The sequence below is a fragment of the Schistocerca cancellata genome, chromosome 4, assembly GCF_023864275.1.
Source record: "Schistocerca cancellata isolate TAMUIC-IGC-003103 chromosome 4, iqSchCanc2.1, whole genome shotgun sequence".
NCBI lineage: Eukaryota > Metazoa > Arthropoda > Insecta > Orthoptera > Acrididae > Schistocerca > Schistocerca cancellata.
In genome coordinates, this window is record NC_064629.1 from 598,575,266 (window position 1) to 598,600,625 (window position 25,360).

A 25,360-nucleotide genomic window follows, 5' to 3' on the forward strand; every position below is an offset into this window, starting at 1 on the left:
GACAAACTTTCGTTGTGGAAACTATTATAAGCAACTCACATTAAGTCCGCACTAAATTTCAAGCTTCCGTAAAAGATAGCCAATCTTGGGAGGTTTCGCGTTCGTTTAAATTTGGCATGTTTTTTTTGTTGTCTCTGCAACAGTGTTTTGACACTTCTTGTGTAAAAAGGAGTATCAGCTTCATCGCTTGTTAATTTATTTGGCATGTGTATCTCTCAACTGCTGTCGATACTATTTCTTTGAATTCAAGCTAGTACATTCTTAATTTGGAAGGAGTGGAGATTGTCTCTCAGAAAGGCGTCAAATGAAGCAGTACTAGATGTATAACCACATTAGCCAACATACAAACTTATTCCTCTTTTGTATTAAATGGTCTCAGAGCACTTGTCACTTTAATTTCAAATGAGAATTCAAGCTTTTCACAATGTCCACTGCTGCCAGTGCCAAGAAAGCAACTGACTGTCAAAAAAAAAAAAAAAAAAAAAAAAAAAAGTATTAAACAGATTTAACTGATGTAGTGGTGACTGCTGTGGATGATTCTTAGAGGTGCAGGAGTAAAAACGACATACTTTGATGCAAATAAAGACAATGTCAGTGAAGTTTCGTTGTTGGCTCTAATGTAACATCGGGTCACAGTGGGCACTATTACATAGTATCAGTTATATCTGTGTAATTCTTTTGCTTTAACTGTCAGGTGCTTTCCTGCCAATATAATGGCAAATACTGCCAAAAGCTCTTTTTTTTTTTTTTGGTTGAAATTTAATGCGATAATTACACTGAGAACATTTACAACAATAAATCTGTTGCGAAAGATTTCATAGTCACACTTCCCCTGTTCTGCTTACAAATCAAATATAGTATTTTTCTTGTGTATGAGTAATAGTCCAAATATCACATCTGCATTAATATCCTAGCTGAGTGTTACCATAAGGCTTTACCCAACCCCCCCTCTTATGTTTTGTATTTGGGCAATTGCTCCAAATACAGAAAGTGTTTAACATATCTCCCCCACATTTCACTGTAACCAACCAGGTATCAATTATTAAATGTAAGGTTCCATATAAAGTGAGCCACTTTTTTTAAGAACTGTGTACCATCCATATCGATACCTAATAGTTATAAAAAATGATGTCAGTGAGAAATTCTCTACTAGTTGCAACTGACAACTCACCTATTCCAGTGCATATACCAGTTTTCTGGAAATGTACATTCATTCTGCATTGAGGCTTTTTTAATTCCAGCAACTTTGCAAATTATCTCAACTTGACTGGTGTTCCACTTATTAATGTCAGATGTCACTAACCTAACTGAACCTGACTTAAACTAGAAAGTTTTTAGTCTTGCTTGTGCATAATTTGATGATTTTTTAGTAAAATGTCCAGCAAAAATATTTGATGATATGAAGTTAGTAGTGATACTACCTACAACAGTAGGAGGGAGATAACAGGAGAGTGGATGAACACCACTGACATCAGTTAACATGCCACGAGATTATGGCACATAATATATCAAGCATTTTATGTATACACATATATATATGAAAGCAGACGAATTTATGAGAACAAAATACAGATTTTGAAGCAAATTTTCTGAGGTTCATAGGGATATTCCTCCCAGAACATAAAATCTTGCTACTGGTGAACAATTACCCTGAAACTGCAACATCATGTCAATCAGGAATTAAAAAAAAAAAAGGCTGAAATGACCCTGTAAATAAGAAGTCTTTCTCAGAAACTGCACTCTAAAAAGATTCAGGTTATAAGGCAAATTTTGAACAGTTCTGTTGTACCAAGAGACAAGCAACACACAATCAAGAACAAGAGAGAGAAAATTATTCACATTATTGGTCAACCCCACTAAATGTAAGCATCATATTCTTAACTTCAAAGTAAGAATTCAACGGATTACCCACAATTAAGGACAGAATTTGATTAATGGAATTTTGCAAACTCAGTGACAACAATAACTGACAGTTTTTCTACTTACCACGGTTAGACAAATATCAAGAACATTGTAGTTAATATAGCCCATGTTTTCTTTAGCATCCAAATCAATTTGAATTCTGGTGGTGATCTATACATATATCTTCACCATGTCAGATGGAAAGAGGGGATCAAAGGAATTCAGGTGCATATTTTTAGATTTGTAACTGGAGTCTTTGATAATGTTACAAATGCTCTGAGATCTTACTTATAAATATTTGTTAGAAAAGTGAGATTCTTTTAAGAATGCGATATTGGAAAAGTACACTTTTTCCATTAAAATTGGAACAGCACAAATGCGGCAAGCTACAAATGTCAAATTGGCACAAAATGTACTACATGTCTGCATTTGCAAAATACAAATTAGATAGGAGTAATAGCATCTAAATTCGGTATATAAGGAACAATTATGAAGTGGATTTCTCAATCAGAAAATCATATTTGAATGTTGGTTGTAAGTGATAAAATCAAGTGATAAATTCATGTAACAGGGATAAATGCCTACCACCAAGTCAGAATTCGACAGCAGAAGGTTTGTGATCTATCGAGACCTGTGGTTCATTGGTCTGCAATATTGCTGCTCACACTGGTTGGGACCCCTTAACTGTCTTGCAAATACGTAATTCAGGGGCACTGGAGCGCCACTTTCATTGCCATGCAGGACTCTATGGAGTTCCATGTGATTAGCACCCATGAGGACAGATGTGTTGTTTAGTTAGCAGTGCAGGATCAGACAGACATATCATATTGTGCACCTCGAGTCATAAAATTGGCTTCTTTGCAGCAAGACAACTATTCACATGGACAGTACACTGATGTCTTGAGCTCCACAAACTGTCAGTCTGGTGACCATTGTTGAGGCTTCCCTTGATGCAGCAACAAAGGGAAGCATGTAGATGAATATGCCTCCGACAAAAGCACTAACAGATCAGTGACACCATGCCTTTTTTAGACGAGTCTCAGTTCAGCATACAATTTCACGATGTATGTAACTGTGTGTGGAGGCTCCAAGGAGAATGAATATTTTCAGTTTATTTTATAAATTAAAATTGCCATTTTCTTGGTGCAAACTATATTTATGTTTCAGACATGTTTTTCGTGTTACATCTTCAGTAGACTTAATATGGAAAAAAATACAGGTTTGTTTTTATATGCGACATTTACAGGTGAGGAAACGGTTCATGTTATTCGTTTTTCCAGTCAAAATCTGCATTTCCTCTCATCTAGTCTTTGGTTAGAGGATGCACACTCATTTCACTTATAAAGCATTGACACATTTTCACGTGACAATCATTGTGTATTGTCTTCATATTTCACAAGCTAAATTTTGTGGAAAATGTGTCTACATTTTATAAGTGATGTGACAGTGTGACGCCTAACCTATGACCAGAGGAGAACATGCTGATTTTGGCCAGAAAAGCAAATGATGATAAGTAATAGTCTAGTAATGTACAAATTAGGACATGAGGAGTTTTCTAATCTATTAATATAGTATAAAAACAAACTATATTATTCCAGATTAAATCCCTGGAAGATGCCTTAATACAAAGGCAAAATGCACCTGTAACACAAATAAATATAGATTGCGGCAAGAAAATAGCATTTTTAATTTATAAAATAAATATTTATGTACTTGCTGCAGAAAACAGCCACACCAGCAAACATGACCATGACCAGACTGCATTTGTCAACTTCATGCAAGACCAGAACCTGATGTGATGGTATGGGTGCCACTGGGTACATATCATCATCATCACATCTGGTTTATATAGGCAGTTATTTTGACAGCAGCTGTTTTGAGGGCCTTGTGACATTAGCTTTCAACAGGATAATGCATGACCATACATTGCCCAGGCTGTCCTGACATACCTCAATGCACAGGGTGTTCAACTGTTGCCCCGACCAGCACAGCCACCACTCACCAGCCATTGTGACTGATGGACTCTATGCCACAGTTGAAGCATCATGGAATGACATACCAATTTCTGTCATCCAAGCCTAGCTCAACTCTATGCCTAGTTGGGTTAGAGTCATTCTTTCTGCCTGAGGTGACAGTTCTGTGTACTTAATTTCCCCTGTAAAGCCCCACATCACCTACAAATTTAAACTATGTATTTTCCTACTGTACTGCATACATACAACAAATAAAATGTTGTTTTTCACTACCTTTCGAGGAGTTGCAATATTAATGGCCAGCAGCCTACTTACTTAAGACAAGACTGCAATATGATTCTATAACCCCCATCATATTCCACAAATGTATCATATGGATAAAGTAAGAGAACTCAGGCTGTAAGCAGATCAACCTTTTTTTCCATAATTAGCAAATAGAATGCAGAGGAAAGGTCAAACAAGAGTCCAAAGAATTATCAGGCATCAACATGTGGTGGGCAGTAGGCCTATACAGTATTCACTCATTCAGTTACGTGAAAAATGGTGTTCAATGATATTTTATACTGTTACTCACAAAGAAACTACGCCAATACCACGTGAGACAATATACAAGCATTGGACACGGCCAGGAGACACTGGCTGTCCATCCGAGGGCATCAATCGTGAGCCGCCAAATACCACGGAAAGCCAACAACAGCAATGGATGGACAATGAAGGCAACATTTCAGAATGACAAGGCCAGAGAGTGGCAGAATGACAAGTCCAGAGCCCAGACATAGCAATATCAGGAACCCAACAACAATGAATACACTGAACAATACTACAGCACAGTCTGAACATGACTGAGGTCCAGGCTCCTGTGCTGCTAGCTTTATAGTGCAGCCGCAAGTGTCAACAGGTTTGCATGTGTGGAGTGCCCCACACATAGCACTGAGGTGGCGACAGCAGTACTTGCAAATTTTAGGAGTGCCACGTAGAGGCTGTCGTCTAGGCCCATTAGGCCCATGTGTTCTGGCGGGCTTTCAAAATCATCAGGCCGGGATACCAGATTCCCCCCCCCCCCCCCCCCCCCTCTACCCCAAAATGGGCACATAGGACCTAAAGCACCCAGGACAATGTTTCACAAGGAGAACTAGTAGCACTGTTGGTGGAGAAGCTCACCAGCTGGGAGAAGGAACAAGGGGCTTTGCACAATGGGCTGGCAAATGGCTGTGTGGGAGACTGCAGTGAGAGCCATATCCACGTCCATGGAAACCACTGACAGTGTCCTGGAGCTCCTACTGTACCCATTTGGTTGAGAAATTTGCAAAAGCAGGCACTACAACTCCCAAGTTAATCAGTGATGGGGCAGTCAGTAGGCAGTTAGTGGGCCAATGTTCCAAAGCCCTCAGAGTATCAAGCATAATGAGGTGCCACACATGGGTGGCCACCACTGTAGCAGGCATCCGTGAAGGTTTTGCTCCTTATGAGTGTGCCCATACCACTGAACCTGGGGGTATCGTCTAGCACGTTGGATCTGGCATTCAGAGGGCTGTGGTGAAGGAAGGTGGAGTAGAATACGCAGCGGACACCCATGGAGGAGGTCCGCCGGGCTGTGGTCATGGACAGCAGGAGTCATGTAGGTGCTCAGGAACCCTAAGTGCTCCTGCACTAATGGATGCTCTCACAGCTTTCAAAATTTGTTGTTTCAATGTTTGCACCATCTAGCTACTTCGTAATTGAAGGATGAGTGAAAATGTGGGCTGAACAGGTGTTTGATGCCAATGGCTTTGCAGAGCTGTTCGAAGGGCAGTGCCGTGAATTGGGGCCCGTTGTCTGACATGAGGATGCAGGGAAGCCCTTTGATGGCAAAAATGTGGTTTAAGTGTATTGAGTGATGTGGTGGTAGTGGTGCATACCATGCTCACCCCATGTGGATAGCTGGAATAAGCATGCATGACAATGAGCCACATAGATCCCAGAAAGGGACCAGCAAAGTCCAGACGAATGTGGTCGCAAAGGCGACGGAGTGAGAGAGGTTGGTTTAAAAGGGGGGAAAAAAGGATCAAACTGCAAGGTCATCGGTCCCTTGTTCCAAGTAGAACAATTATCCAAGGGAAAGAAGAAAAGAAAGAAGATGTACAGCACAATAAAAGGAGAAAGGAAGAACCATAATAAAGACAGAAGGACAACAAACGCTACACTGGACAAAACAAGAAAACCAAAGAGAGATGGAAGAAACAGGGAGAAGAGATTAAAAACAAGAAAGCAGATTAACATGGCTGGCTGACAATGAGCATAAAAAAGGAGAACCCAGCCACTCTGCAACACATTAAAACCTCCACCCTAAAAGCCGTAGGGCGGAGGACACAGAGGACCAAAGAAAATGCACTAAAATTAGCCTTGAGGGACACGAGATTATCAGTGGTAGAGCGAGCCTGGCAGAAGCCGTCCTGACATGTAGCCAGTAGGCCACGTAATTCAAGGACCCAACCCAACTGCTGGTACACCGTACGTTCTAGCAGCTTACAGAGAATGTTGTTGAGGCTCATGAGCTGATAGCTATTCAAATCAAGTGGATTTTTACCAGGTCTTAGCACCAGAATGATGGTGCTCTCCAGCCACTGAGATGGAGAGATAACATCTCACCAGATATGGTTGAAGGTGACGAGGAGATATCGCTCACAGGCAGATAAGAGATGGTTAATCATCTGACTGTGGATCCAATCAGGCCCAGTAGCCATGTCGGGGCAATGTGCAAAGGTGATGAGGAGCTCCCACTCTGTAAATGTGGCGTTATAGGGTTCACTGTGGCGTGTAGTGAACAAGAGGATTTTCATTCCCATCCACCGTTTGAGGGTGCAAAAGGCTGGGAGGTAGTTCTCCGATGCAGAGCCTCGAGCATTGTGCTCAGTAAAGTGCTCGGCAATCGCGTTTGCGTCGATAGAGAGCACGCCAGTGATGTTAACGCCAGGGACACCTGTAGGGGTGTGGTACCCAAAAAGATGGCTGATCTTTGTCCAGACTTGGGAAGGTGATGTATGGCACCCAATGGTTGACATGTACCTCTAACAACACTCTTGTTTTCATCATTTTATAAGCTGGCGAATGAGGGCATGGAGCTGTTTGAAGGCTATTAGGTGCTCTAGGGAAGTGTGCCGGTTATGTTGCTGTAGAGCTTGCCGACGCTCCTTAATTGCCGCAGCGACTTCCAGGACCACCAAGGGACTGTCTTTCGCCGGGGCCACCTTATAGAACGAGGGATCGCATTTGCTGCTGCAGAAACTATTGTTGTAGTTATCTGTTGAATCACAACATCAATGGCACCATGTGGGGGCGATTCAACAGTGTCAGCAGAGGTGAAGGCTACCCAGTCTGCCTTGTTTAAAGCACATATGGGTAGGGGTCCACTGGCATGATGCCGAGGGAGTGACAGGAAGATGGGGAAGCAGTCACTACCACACAGGTCATCATGTGCTCTCCAGTGGATACATGGGAGAAGTCCTGGGCTGCAAACTGATAAATCAATGGCAGAGTAACTACCATGAGCCACACTGAAATGTGTGGCAGCCCCAGTATTTAAGAGACAGAAGTCGAACTGAGACAGTAAAGTTTCGACATCTCTGCCTTGGCCAGTAGGCATGGTGCCACCCCACAAGGGGTTATGCGCATTACAACATCCCAAAAGTAGGAAAGGTTCAGGGAGTTGATCAATCAATGCAGCCAATACGCTCAAGGATACCGCAATATCTGGAGGGAGATATATGTTGCAGACAGTTACTTCCTGCGTCGGCCGTATCCTGACAGCCACAGCTGCAAGAGGAGTTTGAAGGTGCACAGGTTCACTACATACCGAGTTCAGGATATAAATGCAAACTCCACCTGACACTATTATATTCGCTATTTCGCTATGGTTCTTGTAATATCCCCTGTAGCCGCGTAGGGCAGGAGTCCGCATTGACGGGAACCAGGTTTCCTGGAGGTCAATGCAGAAAGCAGGTGTAAATTTTAACAATTGCTGTAGCTCAGCCAGGTGGTGGAAAAAACCACTGCAGTTCCACTAGAGGATGACGTGATCATGAGACTGGGAAGGCATGAAACACTCAATGAGGCAGTCTACACCTCAGGGTCACCTGCCGCCACTGACTTATTTCCTGAGCAGGCTATACCCATTGTGTCTGAGGGTCTGGCGATATCTAGGTCCTCAGTGGATGCCAGAGCTTGTAGGCAGCGGTGGTGTGGGTGCCACTGCAATTCCTTTGGTCTTGGACGTCTTCTTTCTGGATTTCTCTTGTTGATCCTTGGTTTTATCTGGCTGGGAGGGCTTCACTGATTCAGTCTCTTTGACTGAGGCTGATCGTGAAGCCATACAACCAGCTGCTTTTGAGCACTTCAGCCACTGGCAGTAGTCATCTTTCCCACTATCAGAAACCTGGGGAGGGAGTGATACAAAGGACAACTTCCTAGCAAGAAGAGCCGAAGAAGACTTACACTTCTCCAGCTGAGAAGTGGGGACTGGTGTCCCCAATGGTTGGGGGGGGGGGGGGGGGGACAGTGCTCCTGAGGTATATGGTATGTGAGCAACAGGAAGGGAAGTGCCTCCTACCATCAAGGAGGCAGGTGTAGTCTTCCAGCTCTGAGAGCAGACTGGAACTCACAGAACTGATGGGGCTACAACTGTTCTTGTAGTAGCGGTATAAGAGGAGGTCACAGTCACAGGATGTAGGCGCTCAAAATTCCTCTTGGCCTCAGTGTAGGTCAGTTAGTCCAGGGTCTTATATTCCATGATTTTCTTCTCTTTCTGTAAAATCCTGCAGTCTGGCGAGCAAGGTGAATGATGCTCTCCACAGTTGACAAAGATGGGAAGTGGGGCACATGGAATATTGGGATGGGATGGATGTCCACAATCTCGACATGTAATGCTGGAAGTACAGCGGGAAGACATTTGGCCAAACTTCCAGCACTTAAAGTACCACATTTGGGGAGGGATACATGGCTCGAAATGACAGTGACAGACCATCACCTTGACCTTCTTGGTTAATGTGTCACCCTTGAACGCCAAGATGAAGGCACCAGTGGCAACCCGATTATCCCTCAGACCCCAATGGACGCACAGAATGAAATGAACTCCTCATTGCTCTAAGTTGGCGCGCATCTCGTTTTCGGACTGCAAAAGAAGGTCCATGTGGAATATAATACCCTGAACCATATTTAAGCTCTTATGAGGCACAATGGTGATGGAAACATCCCCCAGCTTATCACAAGCAAGTAATGCCTGTGACTGGGCAGAGTATGTCGTTTTTATCAAGACTGACCCTGACCACATATTGGACAAGCCCTCCACCTCCCCAAACCTGTCCGCCAAAAAAAAACTGAGGCTTTACTTAGACAAAGGAGTCCCCATCACTCTCGTACATACGAGGTAACATGGCAAGAATAGTTAGCTGCCATCCTTAGCCTGGCGTTCCTCCCATGGTGTGGCCAGGGAGGGTAACTATTTAGGATCATACTTCCTTGCAGTGTACTGAGACTTGGAACACTTAGAGACTGATGGCGTTTTATCACCAGCAATTGATGACATGGTACCTTCATCGCGTGTCATTCGCCCTGATGCCACACACTCTGACCAGGGGTCCTCCCCACAAGCACTACCCAGCTGCAGCAAAGGCCACCTGGCAGGATGGCCACTGCAGGGAGTCCCAATGCCCCAGGGTGATGGGCATCTACTCTTCGGCATACATGGGAAGTTAATGGCGCAGGCATCAGCAGAGCAATCCTTGTGTAGTCAGGGGGCTACAACCAACAGGGTACATGGCAGTCCCACCACAACGGACTGGCTACCGTGCTGGATATGAGGTGCAAAGAATTCCATGGTCATCGTTGGTGCAGAAAATGAGACTGCATAGTGGGTGGAGGAAAACACACCCAGGAAAGTGTCCTTGCCCAAGAGATGGAAGATGAGTGGGACTGCAATGCCACGACAAGAAAGTGTGCTAAAGATCTAATGCACAATGGACACAATGCACCTTGTAAGGTGCACCTTCCTCAATTGGCTCGCTCTTTAGGAAAATTTTTGAAAAATGGAGGTCAAACCCTACAGCGGACCACCACATAAAGGCCGAAATGTGTGAGGCTCTTTTTAGTCGCCTCTTATGACAGGCAAGAATACCTCAGGCCTATTCTAACCCTGGGCCCGCAGGGGGGGGGGGGGGGGGGGGGGGGGGGGGGGGGGGGGGTTGTGAGAGAGGTGAGCCCTGGCTTGGAGTTGTGGATCAGCTGATTTTAAAAAACAAGTGGGCCACCCATGTGGCACATAAAGTAACACACCGTAAAATAGGGTCCCAGCACGTAACTGCATTGATGTGAGTAGCAGTAATGGGAAATCCATCCAAGTAGCATAGTTCTATGTCAATGTGGAAACAGAAGATCTGTCAGTCAAATGCCAGGTCTGGTCCGGAGGATAGACGAGAGAGTGCCTCTATGTTTCCATGTTGCATGGTAGGCTTGCACTTAGTAGTGTAATTATAAGAAATAAGGCAAAGAGCCCAATGCTGGAGCCTTTCACTCTGGAAGTTGAGAGTGTGGCCAATGGTTGTGGTCGGTAGTGAGGGTAATCTTGGTCCTAAAAAAGTACACATGGAATTTCTTAAGAGCAAAGATGGTCACCAAAGCCTCTTTATCTGTGAGTAGTTTCTCTAAGCAGGTGTCAGTATCTCAGATGTACAGGCGAGGGGTTGCTCAGTACCATCATCGTTTCGATGCGCAAGCACTGCAGCAATGCGACGGGGGGAAGCATCAGCAGCCAAAACAAGGGGAAATGATGGAGAAAAGGGCGTAACGCAGGGCCCTGAGCATAAAAGGTATTTCAGCTGGCTGAAAGCATGCTCACAGGCAGCCAGTTACCTGAACCGAACTCCCTTCTTGCACAACTGGTTAAGTGGGTGCGTAATGTGTGCTGCTTGAGGGAGCAACTTAGAATAATAACTAACTTTACCCAAAAAGGCCTGCAGCTGTTTGTTTTGTTTTAGGGCTCAAAAATAACTAGGGTCATACATGCCCATGTCAGAACCATATAACATGAAGACAATGATGGGATTTAAAAACGACTACATGTTAAGCCTAACCGAAGGAAGGAAAAACAGCTAATAACAGGGATGTGGAGAAAGGCCTATAAAATAAGCCATAAAGAAATGCAGCTTCTAGACTAAAGATTAAATGTCATTTGTCATACTGTGAGAAAGATAAAAAGTGAAATGCTGTAGACAGCCCACGCGTCATTTCTAAAATGGCCAATAACTCAGACGACAAATACAAATGAGAACGTAAGCAGTTGAAAACGAGGTATTCTGTCAGGAAATGGCAGCCTGTCCAAGGCTGAGGGCAATGAGCACAAAGTGTTGGGGGAGCACCACTTAACAAATGGCGATGGCTAAAAACACAGTGTCCAACATGCAACCTAGCTAAAATGATCCCATGGCGAGAGGGCCCAGAGGAGGTCATCCAAGCCACTTCAAAAGGCTTCTTTCCCTGGAGCTTGATCCCACAAAGGGAGGATCAGTGGTGATGCCAAAGTGAAACCACCTGCTGACAGACAGCAACAGAGAGATCATCAGAGGGATTGGACGAACTAGTGGCCTGAGGTACAAGGACTGCAGCCTTGGCAGCAGTCTCTGTTACTCTGACTGATATGACCAGCAAACCACATAATCATAGTGGCTCCATCAAGAATGAGCAAGTTGGTTGGTTGGATTAAAAGAGGGAGAAGGGACCAAACTACGAGGTCATCAGTCCCTTGTTCCAAATAAAACAATGCCATAAGTGTGAGAATAAAACAAAAGAGACTGACAACTCAAAACAGAATGAAAGGGAAAATCACAAGAATGATGAAGGGCAACAAACATGTAAATGAACAAAAGTGGACAAGAAAACCACAGAAATACAAGAAACGGGATGAAGAGAATAAAACAACAAAGCTGGTTACCATGGTTGGCTCACCATGAGAATAAAAAAGGAGAAGCCAGCCACTCTGCAACACATTAAAACCTTCATCCTGTAAGCACTGGGTCTGATAATAAGTACGGAGGGCCCTGACGTCCTAACTGATATTTATCGTAAGCTAATAACCACTGATAATAATTACCAACATGGACTTAAATCATCCCATCTCCCATACATGAGTACATTTCCTTTCTACGTTCAATAGGCTTGCTGAACAACTTAAGAATGACACTATTAGAAAAGACGTATGGAAAGTTCTGGTTGAGAGTAATGAATTATTAAGGAATAAAGAGATGACTCACTGAAAGGCAGAAGTGCTGCGTCCTCGACAGATACAAAAACAAAAGGTACAGAGCTTTGCTTTGCTAGCTTTCGGAATGAAATTCCTTTCTCACACTGTAGGAGGAACAAGCGTGCATGCACGTGTGCCCCCCCCCCCCCCCTCTCTCTCTCTCTCTCTCTCTCTCTCTCTCTCACACACACACACACACACACACACACACACACACACACACACAAAAAAAAAAAAAAAAAAAAAAAAAAAAAAAAAAAAAAAGAGCCAGCTCTTTCCCAGCCCATAGTGAGTGTACTGGGGTGAGGTTTCACAAAGGCCTTCACAGACAGGCAAACATATGTCTCGTGCCATACTCACACACAACCCATCCCAAGAACCAATCAGAAAGAAGTGCCCCCTTGTCACCCAATACCTCCTGGGACAGGAACAACTGAACCATGTTCTTTGCCAGGACTATGATTATCTATCATCATGCTCTGAAATGAGGCACACTCCACCGAAGGTACTTCCATACCCTCCCAAAGTGGTGTTCCGCTGCCCACCCAACCTACTTAAAATCCTAGTCCATCACTATGCCATTCCCACTCCCACTCCCAACCCCTGCCCCACGGATCCTACCCTTGTTGAAGACCCAGATGCCAGACCTGCCCTACCCACCTACTCAGCACCTCTTAACTCCAGTCCTGTCACAGGATTGTCCTATCCCATCAGAGGCTGGGCCACCTGTGGAAGCAGCCATGTTATATACCAGCTCTGCTGCAACCACTGTACAGTGTTTTACATTGATCTGACAACCAACCAGTTATCAACCAGAAATGAATGACCACAATCAAACTGCTTCCAAACAGAAGAAGTGGCACAACATGCAGCAGAGCACAAAATGCCAGGTTTCAGTGGCTGCCTCACAACCCGTGCCATATGGATCCTCTCCACCATCTCCAGCATTTCTGAACTGCGCAGATGGCAGCTATCCTTAAAGCAAATCTTTCGCTCCTGTAGCCTCCCAAGCCTAAACCAAAAGTAACTTGCTGCCTCCCCCCCCCCCCCCAATAATGTGTGTGTGTGTGTGTGTGTGTGTGTGTGTGTGTGTGTGTGTGTGTGTGTTTTTCTCCTACAGCTTGAGAAAGGAATTTCATTCCAAAATTTGCAACTATTAGAAAAGAAACTGACATCATCACTCAAGTTGCAATTGCCAACGGAGATGCCGAAAGCTTTATTCGTGAAATGGGTGATAACATTCTGAACAGAGAAAAACCACCTACTTGCACCATTTACTGAGAAAACCAAATTTGCTTCCCTATCTTACTTTGGCCCTGTTTATGATAACAGGCTATACCTTCAAGAGAGCCAATGTGAAAATAGGCACTCTCTCTCTCTCTCTCTCTCTCTCTCTCTCTTCCCCCCCCCCCCCCCCCACACACACCCCATTGCCTAATGGCAGGAGAAAGAAATTTAAAATATCTGGAGCATAAATTAACTGTGGCTCATGTGATAATGTTTACATAGGGCAGATTCGAAAGGACTCTGTCACACATTTAAGGGAACACACTTATAAAAACAACAGTACCCATGGCTCATTTTAAAAATGAAGGCCATCTTCTATCCTTGATTAACGATAACTTAGAAATCTTGCATACCAAGCCTAAAGGGCAGGATTTAGACATTCTTCAGGAGCTTCAAATTTATATTCATCATTCTATCAGTCATCCAAAAGTGGTTAACCAACAAACAGGGTTGGCTCACCAATAGTTTTTCAATGTACCTGACGACCTGTTGTTTACATAGTTTATTTCCACGTTCCACTATATAGCCTGCTTATTATTTTTCCTGTATAGCTTCATTATTTTATATGTGCTTCTTGTACTTCTTTGTTACCTCCCCTCTTTAGAATACTGTGCAACAATGTACCATTACTTTTTATTTACAGTTTGTCAATTTCTGCTCTTGCACAGTGCTTATCTGTTGCCCTGTATCACCGTTCTCTTTATTTCAGACCCATGTTGTCCCTTCCACTTTATGTCTTTCTAACAAAATTTTTTACACCCATCTCCATGCCCTCACTTTATTTTCCTCTTTCCCCTTTATTTACCTTTACTCTTTATTGATGTACCTACCATTCATAAATTACAATGGAGCCCATGTAAATCCGGACGGCATTCATTACAATTCTGTTGATGTACATGCATTTTACAACAGTATATTTCAACCAGCACTTTGACAACAATCGGCCTTCATTCAAATTTGATCATGTAAACCATTTTTCTCTTCAACCTTTGCAATGGAATTGCATATCCATTTCTTTAGGCTCTTTATCATTGATTTAACATTAAAACTGTACTTATTTTAATTATGTACTATGTTATGTTATTCACTGTTTGTGAATGTAAGTATTAAACAAAAATTGTTAATGGGCACCTCTGTCCCCTTCTCTTCACATTCTTAATTTAATCATATGAATTTGACTTTCATAGTGCAGCTTAATAAGAGTCTGTTTTTTGTAAAATGTAATATTTATGTATTTCCTTTATGTAATATGACATGTGCCTAATGTGCCATCTAGCTTTCATCCGTTTCTTGCCCCACATCCATCCGTTATCTTACATTTAGGTTTCATATTTTTATTGTAAGTCTCTTATTTCTGATATATGGCAACTAGGTATTTTATGATCTTTGCTGTATAACATTCTTATTGATGTGTTTTGTTTTTAAGTAATTTTGCATCTATTTGGCTTGTCAACCACATTCAGTGCTTCTTGTGCTACTATTCACACCACATACTGGTTACTTTGTAAATAATGTTATATTTCCTCATTCATTTGTATTCTGATGCTGGTATTTTTACATGATGCCATATCATCTTTATGATGCTCCTTACCCCCTTTAGTACATTATGTGATCAAAAGTGTCCATACACCTGGCTGAAAATGACTTGCAAGTTCGTGGTGCCCTCCATCGCTAATGCTGGAATTCAATATGGCATTGGCCCACCCTCAACCTTGATGACAGCTTCCACTCTCACAGGCATACATTCAATCAGGTGCTGGAAGGTTTCTTGGGGAATAGCAGCCCATTCTTCACTGAGTGCTGCACTGAGGAGAGGTATCGATGTCTGTCGGTGAGGTCTGGCACAAAGTCTGTGTTCCAAAACATCCCGAAGGTGTTCTATAGGATTCAGGTCAGGACTCTCTGCACGTAGTCTGTTACAGGGATGTTATTGTTGTGTAACCACTCTACCACAGGCCATGATTATGAAGAGGTGCTCGATCGTGTTGAAAGATGCAATCGCCATCCCCAAATTGCTCTTCAACAGTGGCAAGCAACAAGTTGCTTAAACATCAATGTAGGCCTGTGCTGTGATAGTGCCATGCAAAACAACAAGGGATGCAAGCACCCTCCATGAAAAACATGACCACATCATAGCACCACCACCTCCGAATTTTACTGTTGGCACTATACACGCTGGCAGATGACTTTCACCAGGCTTTTGCCATACCTACACCCTGCCATCAGATCGCCACATTGTGCACAGTGATTTGTCACTCCACACAATGTTTTTCCACTGTTCAATGGTCCAATGTTTCCACTCCGTGCATCAAGCGAGGCGTTGTTTGGCATTTACTGGCATGATATGTAGATTAGTACCAGCCGGTTGATCATGAAATCCAAGTTTTCTCATCTCCCGCCTAACTGTCATAGTACTTGCAGTGGATCCTGACACAGTCTGGAATTCCTATGTGATGGTCTGCATAGATGTCTGCCTATTACACATTATGACCCTCTTCAACTGTCAGCGGTCTCTGTCAGCCAACAGGTGAGGTCAGCCCGTACGCTTTTGCGCTGTACGTGTCCCTTCACGTTTCCACTTCACTATAACATTGGAAACAGTGGACCTAGGGATGTTTAGGAGCATGGAAATCTCACATACAGATTTATGGCACAAGTGACACCCAAGCACCTGACCACTTTCGAAGTCCATGAGTTCCGCGGAGTGCCCCATTCTGCTCTCTAACAATGTCTAATGACTAATGAGGTTGCTGATATGGAGTACCTGGCAGTAGGTGGCAGCACAATGCACCTAATATGAAAAATGTATGTTTTTGGGGGTGTTCGGATACTTTTGATCACATAGTGTATGTTCATTTTAATTTACGTTCTTCTGAACTTTTGTCCATTTCATTATTTGGTAATTCCTTTGAAAAAAGCTGTGTTCCCCAAGACATTTGTAACCTTTCTGCATATATTCTGGAGATGAGTTTGCTGATAATGCTCAACATCAAGTGACTAAATTTTTCTCCAGTGACCATAACAACAGCGTATATAAAAAAGCTCCCCATCTATAAAAGGTTGCATGCCTCTTACATGGCTATATGACGCACCTGAAATGTACATGTTTTGCCTATCCACGCTAGGCGTCTTCAGTGGTCCGTAATACAAAGCAAATTAATTATACAGGTACTGATTCTTGGCAGCTCTTTTGAATCCAACTATTTCTATTTAGAACTGTTTTCCCTTCATTTACATTCATTTGCTGTTCTATTAATGAATCCACTTGTTATTCTGTATGTACTTTATGTACATAGTACACATTTTTTCCAATTGATATGCCACATTTTCTACACGTAACCTACACTATAGCACACTGTGCTTGCTCATACGCTCTAGGTCCGACTTATCAGAGGGTGAGAGTGGTGTGGTGTAGGGTGGGAAATAAAGGAGGCAAAATTTTGTGTGTGATCTAAGCAAAAAGAACTATCAGGAAGAAATAAACATGTTTGTTAGATGTTCCACGAATCATTTTGCCTTTTTTTTTAACACAAAAAGAAAAAATATATACGTATGTCAGTTCAGTTAGTAATTCCTACTACATACTACTGGTGCTACTTGCTACATTTATCATTGGTGTAGTACCCTTAAATGTGCAGAACTGAATACATTGTGTCTTTTTAAAACTGAGAGTGAAACCATTCACAGAGATCCAGTCAATGATACTTTTAAGAACATTGTTTACCATTTCTTCTCATTCTGTATGTATGCTTGGATTGACTACAATACTGGTGTCATCTACAAAAAGAACTATTCTGCTCATTGTATATTACACAGAAGATCATTTATGCAGATGAGGAAAAATAGTAAATGTGAGATTGAGCCTTGGGGAACTCCATATGTAATTTCACCAGTCAGAATTAGGTCCCCAGACTAGAAGTACAAATTTCTGCATTCTTCTGGTTAGATACGACATTATCCGCTGGTTGGCTATCCCATCAATCTCATAAAACTTCAATTTATCTAGAAGAATACTGTGAGTCATACTCTGAAGTGCCTTAGATAGGTCAAAAAGAACAACAGTTATCAACATAGCACAAAAAACAGACACAAAGGCAACATAGTACACAAACTATGCAACACCACTCAAAGGAAAATACGGACAGAAGGCAGGGAGATCAAAAACAATCCAGATACACAAACAAACAACAATAACACAATGTGTGTACATATAACAACCCTCCCCCTCCCCCCATACACACACACCAGAAAACATATACTTCAACACCATAATACATCACAACCAATGCACACAAAATATTAGTAAAACATTAAAACATAAAATTAATATATCCCCCAAGTCAGTACAATACAAAACTAACTAACTGTGACAGAAGAGAAACATAAATACAACAGTTCAGTAATGTAGGCATGATCCCTCAATTATTCCTAAAGCATGTGAGCAAGAGCATGAGCAAAGTGCTATACTATATGTCGTGTGCAAAGAAAAATGTGACATAATAATTGCAAGAAATCTGTAATATGCACATTTAGTACTTACACAGCAGCTAATGGATGCTTGAATAGGGTACTTTTTAAAAACATATAGTTGTAAAAAAAAAAGTGTTTTATAAGCACTGTTCTTTTTGGAACTTGAACGCTCCACAGAAAGAATTGTTTAATACACATCCATTATGCCTGTGTCCAAAATCACATAGGCGGAAATACGGAAGCATCCGATCCCGCCCGTCTGCTTTGACCCATGACGTCACAAATATGGTGGAAACAAAAACAAACACACACACTTTCCACAAGAAGCCTAATGTCACTAACGGGACAAGCGCGGGAAATGGGGTGTTTTGGGTGGGGGGGGGGGGGGGGGGGGGGCAAATAAATATAAACAAATTTAGACGCCTTGCATAGCTACAACGTGTAAGTGAAGACAGCCATGCATGAATACCCACCCACCTCCCCAGGGGTCGTAACCCCTGCAACCCATAGAAGATAAAGATGCTTCAGTAGCTGATTAGTGTTTTTTGTCTTTTTTTTTAAAAAATCTCACAGGATAGAACGAACAGATCAGAAAGATAAATATAATAAACTAAAACAGAAATTGGAGGAAACAGATAATTAAAATAAGTAATAAGCGTTTTCAAATTTTAAGAAAAATCTCACGAGATAGAACGAACAGATCAGAAAAGTAAAAAAAATAAGATAAAACAGAACTGGAGACAGCCAGTCACGACGTCACACACGACAACACCCTTACGTCATGGGTCAAAGCCGACGCGTGGGATCGGACGCTTCTGTCGACCCCACATAGGCTACTTATGTTCTCTGTTGCAAGTAAATGATACTGAAATCTCCCCTTCACAAATTGGAGATTCCAGACGGACACATGAAAGAAACTCTAGTGTTCTGAGATCTCACAAATTAGCTGTTAAATATTGTGTCCACAAGCAATCACTATCAAAGGATCCAGATGACCTTTAACTTTCCTCAATAATGTTCTGTATTCACATGATTGGTCAACAAACTTCTGAAAATATTTCCGAAAAAGATCAAAGATACAAATATATTCATGAATGATAAAACTATTGTAAATATCTGCCATACACTGTCAAATTATCTATAAATGTTGACCCTTATTGCACATTCTATTGTGCCATTACATTATTTCCCAGTGTCAGCCTGTGCCCATTTTCACATCTGTAGTAATGATATCAACAAAGTAAGAAGGTAAGACACTTATCTGACAGTGTTACACTTTGCATACGTTAACTGTTGTTACATTACTTTCAAATAGGCCTACACTTCTCCTATTCATGTTTATTGTAGCACCTATGGCCTTACGTTATGAAAACATGTTACACCAGATATCAACACTGTTTTTGTCACTGTGTACATATTAGAGTGCCCAGAGGGTCCACTTTTTTACACTTGTGCATATTATGAATCTACCTACAATCTCCCTTTCAAAAATTGTTAATGGGGGAACACTGGTCTTGCATCTGATGTATAATGCAGTTCCACAATTCTAGCTTCTTTTATTAGTCTCCTGCAGCAATGCTTGTACCTTCTGCATGTGAAATGGATGCAAATTGTGTGTGTGCCATACTGGCATGATGGAGAGACTTGTGACACTCCTAATCCAGTGTTGTGGTACTCTAGTGGGAAATACGGAAGCGTCCGATCCCACCCGTCTGCTTTGACCCATGACGTCACAAATATGGCGGAAACAAAAACAAACACACACACTTTCCACAAGAAGCCTAATGACACTAACGGGTCAAGCGCGGGAAATGGGGTGTTTTGGGTGGGGGGCAAACTAAATATAAACAAATTTAGACGCCTTGCGTAGCTACAACGTGTAAGTGAAGACAGCCATGCATGAATACCCACCCACCTCCCCAAGGGTCGTAACCCCTGCAACCCATAGAAGATAAAGATGCTTCAGTAGCTGATTAGTGTTTTTTTGTCTTTTTTTAAAAAAAAAAAATCTCACGGGATAGAACGAACAGATCAGAAAGATAAATATAATAAACTAAAACAGAAATTCGAGGAAACAGATAATTAAAATAAGTAATAAGTGTTTTTAAATTTAAAAAAAAATCTCACGAGATAGAACAAACAGATCAGAAAAGTAAATAAAATAAGATAAAAACAGAACTGGAGACAGCCACACTCAAACCAAACTCCGCGCCGTCATGACGTCACACACAACAACACCCTTACGTCACGGGTCAAAGCCGACGCGTGGGATCGGACGCTTCTGTCGACCCCTCTAGTGCTTCTTATTCAGTTCTCCATGATCGTTTGCAACTAATTCTCCACATCATTAGCACTTTGTGTCAATGGCATTCCAAGACCACTAAATTTTAGAGGCACTACAAGTGCATCATACTTCTTGAAGTACCTAGCCACAGAGCATGTTCATGTACACAAGGGAGCTTCATGGAAATATGCAGTTTGTGTACAGTGTACAAGAGGAAATGAGAAGAATCAAGTCTTGTATTTTTGTATATTCTGATAGCACTAAAAATGAGAGTCAAGTTTGAATAGTGGATTATTGTTTTAAAACTTAATTTTCTGTGTTTTGTCATCCATATTCCTTGCCACAGAGCCTTTTTTCAAGTTTGAGGCCCCCCACCCTGTTTGGATCTGTGATTAATTGCCCGTTGGAATCGAAGATAGATCAGCCACATTACTCTTAGACACTATTTGGCCTCACAGGTTGGAAATAGAAAAGTTTAATATGATATTACTAAACTGCAGGAGTATCTATGGTACAGTCCCACAACTAGTGTCACTTATTTAAGATAATACTGCCCATATAGTATCAGGAACAGAAAGTTAGTTGAAAACAAATGTGAACAGCAACAAAATCCTAAATACAGATTGAAATATTTATTGCAAGGATAGGTTATAGGCCAATGGTGGCACTGGAGTAAAGAATTCAATAATATCCAGTGAAGTTGTTATGGGTACTGCATGTGAAATTACGTGGGTGAATTTAAGCATCAAATGTGGTTCAGAAAGGGGAGTTTCAACTTGACAGGTGTAGACTACGAGACTCATACAATCAAAACAAGTGCCAGAGACAAGGATTCACCTGACATCATCCTGAGTGTCTTGCCCAAAAATTACTTCAAGCAGGCAGAGAACCAATTCCTGAAGGCAACATCTTAAACCTCATATTAACAACCTGAACTACTCAACTCAATGTAAGTTAGGCCACCAATGCTGATAAGGCTGTGTTGGCATCATTGGTTATATCCAGTGTAATTATGACTGTTATGAAAGATAGGAAAATACTCTTGCCTAGCAACAGTGACAGGATACAAATGGAGTTGTCAATATAAAGTATTCAGTGCTGAGGACAAAGATATGGAGCAGAAATGGATAAAATTCAAAAGCAGACAATACGCTCAGTAACAAACTGTCACAAAGAGGAAAAAAACTATAGTTTCCTTCTCACACATGGAATTAGTCCTCTCTTAACAGATGAACCTTTCCATTGTAGGAGGAGGGGGAAGGGGGGGCAGGGAGAGAGGCACCTTACACCACAAAAAATTATACCTATCCCGTGCATTTCCAGTAAGCCTACTCACAAAAGATACTATCTATTTGTAGACAGAAGTTGATATTCTTATTTGACAAACATCCAATACCTTCTGTGTTATAGCTAACATATTTGATGTAACACAAACAAAAAAATAATATGATTAATCTCCTACATTTAATAAAATTACTTGCTTTCTCGACCGCTCACAGGGAAAATTTTCATAAATTTAAGCAGTTTCGGGCAATCATTCAACATTCCATCCCTTCTGAATACAACGACCACAGTAGGCAAACTATAAACAAGGGTAATATCAGTGGTTTAAAAGTAAACTGCTAGGTTACAACGATTCTACGAAATTTCCACTTAACGTTTTTCTTAACATCACAAACGCCGGTAAGAAAAACTTGTTAAATGATATAAAAATTATACAGTTCAAAAGAGTCACGACATACTACTGATTGTGTACAAATAGCAGTATTGAACGAACCATCACTAACGACATCAAATTGAATCTTACCAAAATCAGTAACAAGATGTCATTTATAGACACTTGATACGACAAGAGTGAGTCATTTTGACATAGTAATTTCTAACAATAATGTTTCATTTTACACCGTAACAATCTAATATTAAACAACCTCAACCATTTCTAACATTAATAATCATGAACAAATTTAACAATACCTTGCAACAGACGGGCCAGGAGGGAGATTAGTTTTTAGAACTTTCTTCTGAAGCGATGACATTATTTAATTCTACGTCTGAAGTGAAATCACGCTCGAGTCACGACTGCTACAGATGATGACATTTAACAAAATCAAAAAAATTTCGATGAGTCGGTTTCGGGATAGAGTCTGTACACCACTACATTTTCTACAACACTTCACTGGACACTAAACTGAACTTAATAGGAGTGAAATAATCACATTTCACCAACCAATACACACAAACTCCTCAGGCACAAATTACAACACACCACTAGCCATCGCGCCAATTAGCATTCTCTCTTTCGTCCCCAAAGCATATAATCGCCCATAAAGATATTACCACAGAGACTACCTACCACCCGTACATACAAGCCTGCTCAGTGCTCATTATTGTTGAACACTGCGAAAACAACACTCCCAGCGGACCGAAACCTACACTTTTGATTACGATGTCGGACGAACGCGAATAGCATTGTTTGCAACAGGGGGCGTATGCTGTGCCACCAAAATCGGTACTAATTAAAAAATGGCGCCACATTTGTCTTTCTATTTCTCTCCTAAGGACCCTGCGAGGTATGAAATGGTCCATTACAGGACAGTTTATTTACGATTCTGTTGTAACTTACAGATATTTACTGAAGAATGTCGTCTTCTTTTCAGTGCAAGTGAATGGCTAGTAAAACAAATAACCTTTTACAAAAAATGGTCGTATATCTACTCAGCAACATAAAGTTTTCTTCACAACACTTCCAGTCAACACAGTGAAATTGGAACATAGAAAACTGGTATGAAATACAATACTTGTATCCGGTTGATTTTACATTTATTTTACGATCATGCACGTCTCTTGATAATTTAGTAATGCTTGGAATGCAAAAACATAATATCTATTTCGTTAATGATGAAGAAAAATTATTAAAAACAAACATTAATTTTACGGCAGGCTTTCTCGCAGCTAGCGCTCCTAGTGTCATTCCAACTAAGAGATAGAAAATTTTTTGCAGCAGTGAGTGATGCAAATGTATATATTGGACTGTAATATTAATGTAACTTGACACCAAAGGGATATGTTACAAGGAGGTTAGAATAAGAAGAAAAGGAAAATAGCGTTACCTAGGCACTAGATGATGGCAGGGGGGGGGGGGCACAGAAATCCGTCCCCTGTGCGAAACTTGTCCTCTCTACTTAAGGTCATTGAATTGACAGTTACATCCGAGTATGTACTTAGACATGACATACTTTCATAGACGAATGCTCATAGCTGAGCACTTAATCTGTCGATGCAAAAATTCATTCATTAGGCATTGACCATACCGTGGCAAATCAGATGATCATTTTAACTTTAGTCTATCTGTTACCTTTAATGGTTAACAGTACAAATGGCACAAGATCCTTCCTACCATTTTACTAATACAATGTAATATTTTCAGAACATAAGTGCTAAACTGACACTTTTTAGTTATCTGTAAAGGAACATGACAATTCTGACAGTACTGTACGAAAATTATTGACTGTGCTTAGATGCAATTAAGCGTTACTATTAGAATCATAAGCTTAATGCTAAGCAAAGTCTACCTATGTCTCTCTCTCTCGCACACACATTTCTTTCCTCTCTAGGAATGTTTAGGTCAATTTACACACTATCAGTTTCGTTTGACACTTTTACTTAAATGGCACTAGATAAATACTGACGGGAAAAAATCACAACACCAAAAAATATTTTATGTAGAGTAATGAAATTTTGGGAATACATTTGTCTAGGAAACATATTTAAGTGATTAACATTGCAAGGTCACAGGTTAATGTAAGTGAGAGATAAAACATTGCAAATATGAACTGCTGGTACATTAATTACTGATGTAACTGACATAATGTTGAATGCAAGCATGCAAACATGAATGTATTGTGTTGTACAGGTGCTCGATGTCAGTTTGTGGGATGGAGTTCCAAATGCCTGTTGCACTTGGTCAGTCAATACAAGGACAGTTCACGCTGGTTGTGGACGATGCTTGAGTTGTCGTCCAATGATGTCCCATGTGCTTGTTTGGAGACAGATCTGGTTATCGAGCAGGTCAGGACAGCACGTCAATGTGTCGACACTCTGTAGAGCATGTTAGGTTACAACAGCAGTATGTGGGCGAGTATATCCTGGTGGAAAACACCCTCTGGAATGCTGTTCATGAATGACAGCACAGCAGGTCGGATCACCAGGTTGACATACAATTTTGCAGTCAGCATGTGAGGGATAACCACACCTGCTGTAATACGAAATCACATCCCAGACTATAACTCCAGGTGTAGGTCCTGGTTGTCTAGCACGCATACAGATTGGTTGGCTTGACACTACTGAAGTGGCAAATCGCAGCGGTATGTGGTCTGTAGAATGCACGCTACAGGGCATCTGGCTCGAAGCTATACGTGAAGTAACTGATTTGTGAAAGTTCATTGTGTCATTGTGATCCTAACTGTGCTCAAATTGCTGCTGCAGATGCAGTATAATGCACAATAGCCATACGCTAAACACAATGGTCTTCCCTCTTGACAGCGCCACGTGGCCATCCAGAGTCTGGTCTTTTGTGACTGTAAATTCTCCCGACCACTGCTGCCAGCAATCACATACTGTGGCTACATTCCTGCCAAGTCATTGTGTTGTATCGCAGAAGGAACATCTGGCTTCTCATGGCCCTAGTACACAACTTCATTCAAACTCAGTGAGATGTTGATAATGCCATCTTTGTCGCCTTAAAGGCATTCTTGACTAACATCAGCTCAGCACATCCAATCTCAAAGGTAGCGAAGGCTAACGACTGTGCAGTGGGTATTTAAAACGAACCTGACCTACATCTTCATGGTGACACTACTAGCACCAATCTTACGCGAGTGACGCTAAATTTGAACAGATGTTATCTTTCAGACGTAGAACCATACCTACCAACTTTCGTTTACGTTACACAACTCCTTGCTGGTTTTGCGTTTTTGTTTTACATCAGTATTTCAGTAGTGATCTTAGCCAACCATTACAATCACTGTTCCGCATATAAGCAGTTAGAATGTCTATAAAAACGTATTTCAGCAACAAATGGGTTATATACCTAAATTATCATTTTAAATTCAGCAAAACATATTCCACTGCTTTATGAAATTAAATCTTTATTCCACTTTTGCAAACAACACAGCC

General features: G+C 41.5%; 1 protein-coding gene across 3 annotated transcripts in view; it reads right to left on the reverse strand.

Moving 5' to 3' along the window:
• Positions 1-22,505, reverse strand: part of LOC126185134 (protein phosphatase methylesterase 1) — an 87,972-nt gene extending 65,467 nt beyond the window's left edge. For all 3 annotated transcript variants that reach the window (XR_007536956.1, XR_007536957.1, XM_049927967.1), the window contains exon 1: positions 22,160-22,505. Coding sequence is in view for 1 of the 3 variants with exons in the window: in XM_049927967.1 (XP_049783924.1) it covers positions 22,160-22,221 (62 nt within the window). In the remaining 2 variants the exon portion in view is untranslated. The remainder of the gene's footprint in view (positions 1-22,159) is intronic.
• Positions 22,506-25,360: the final 2,855 nt, after the last annotated feature.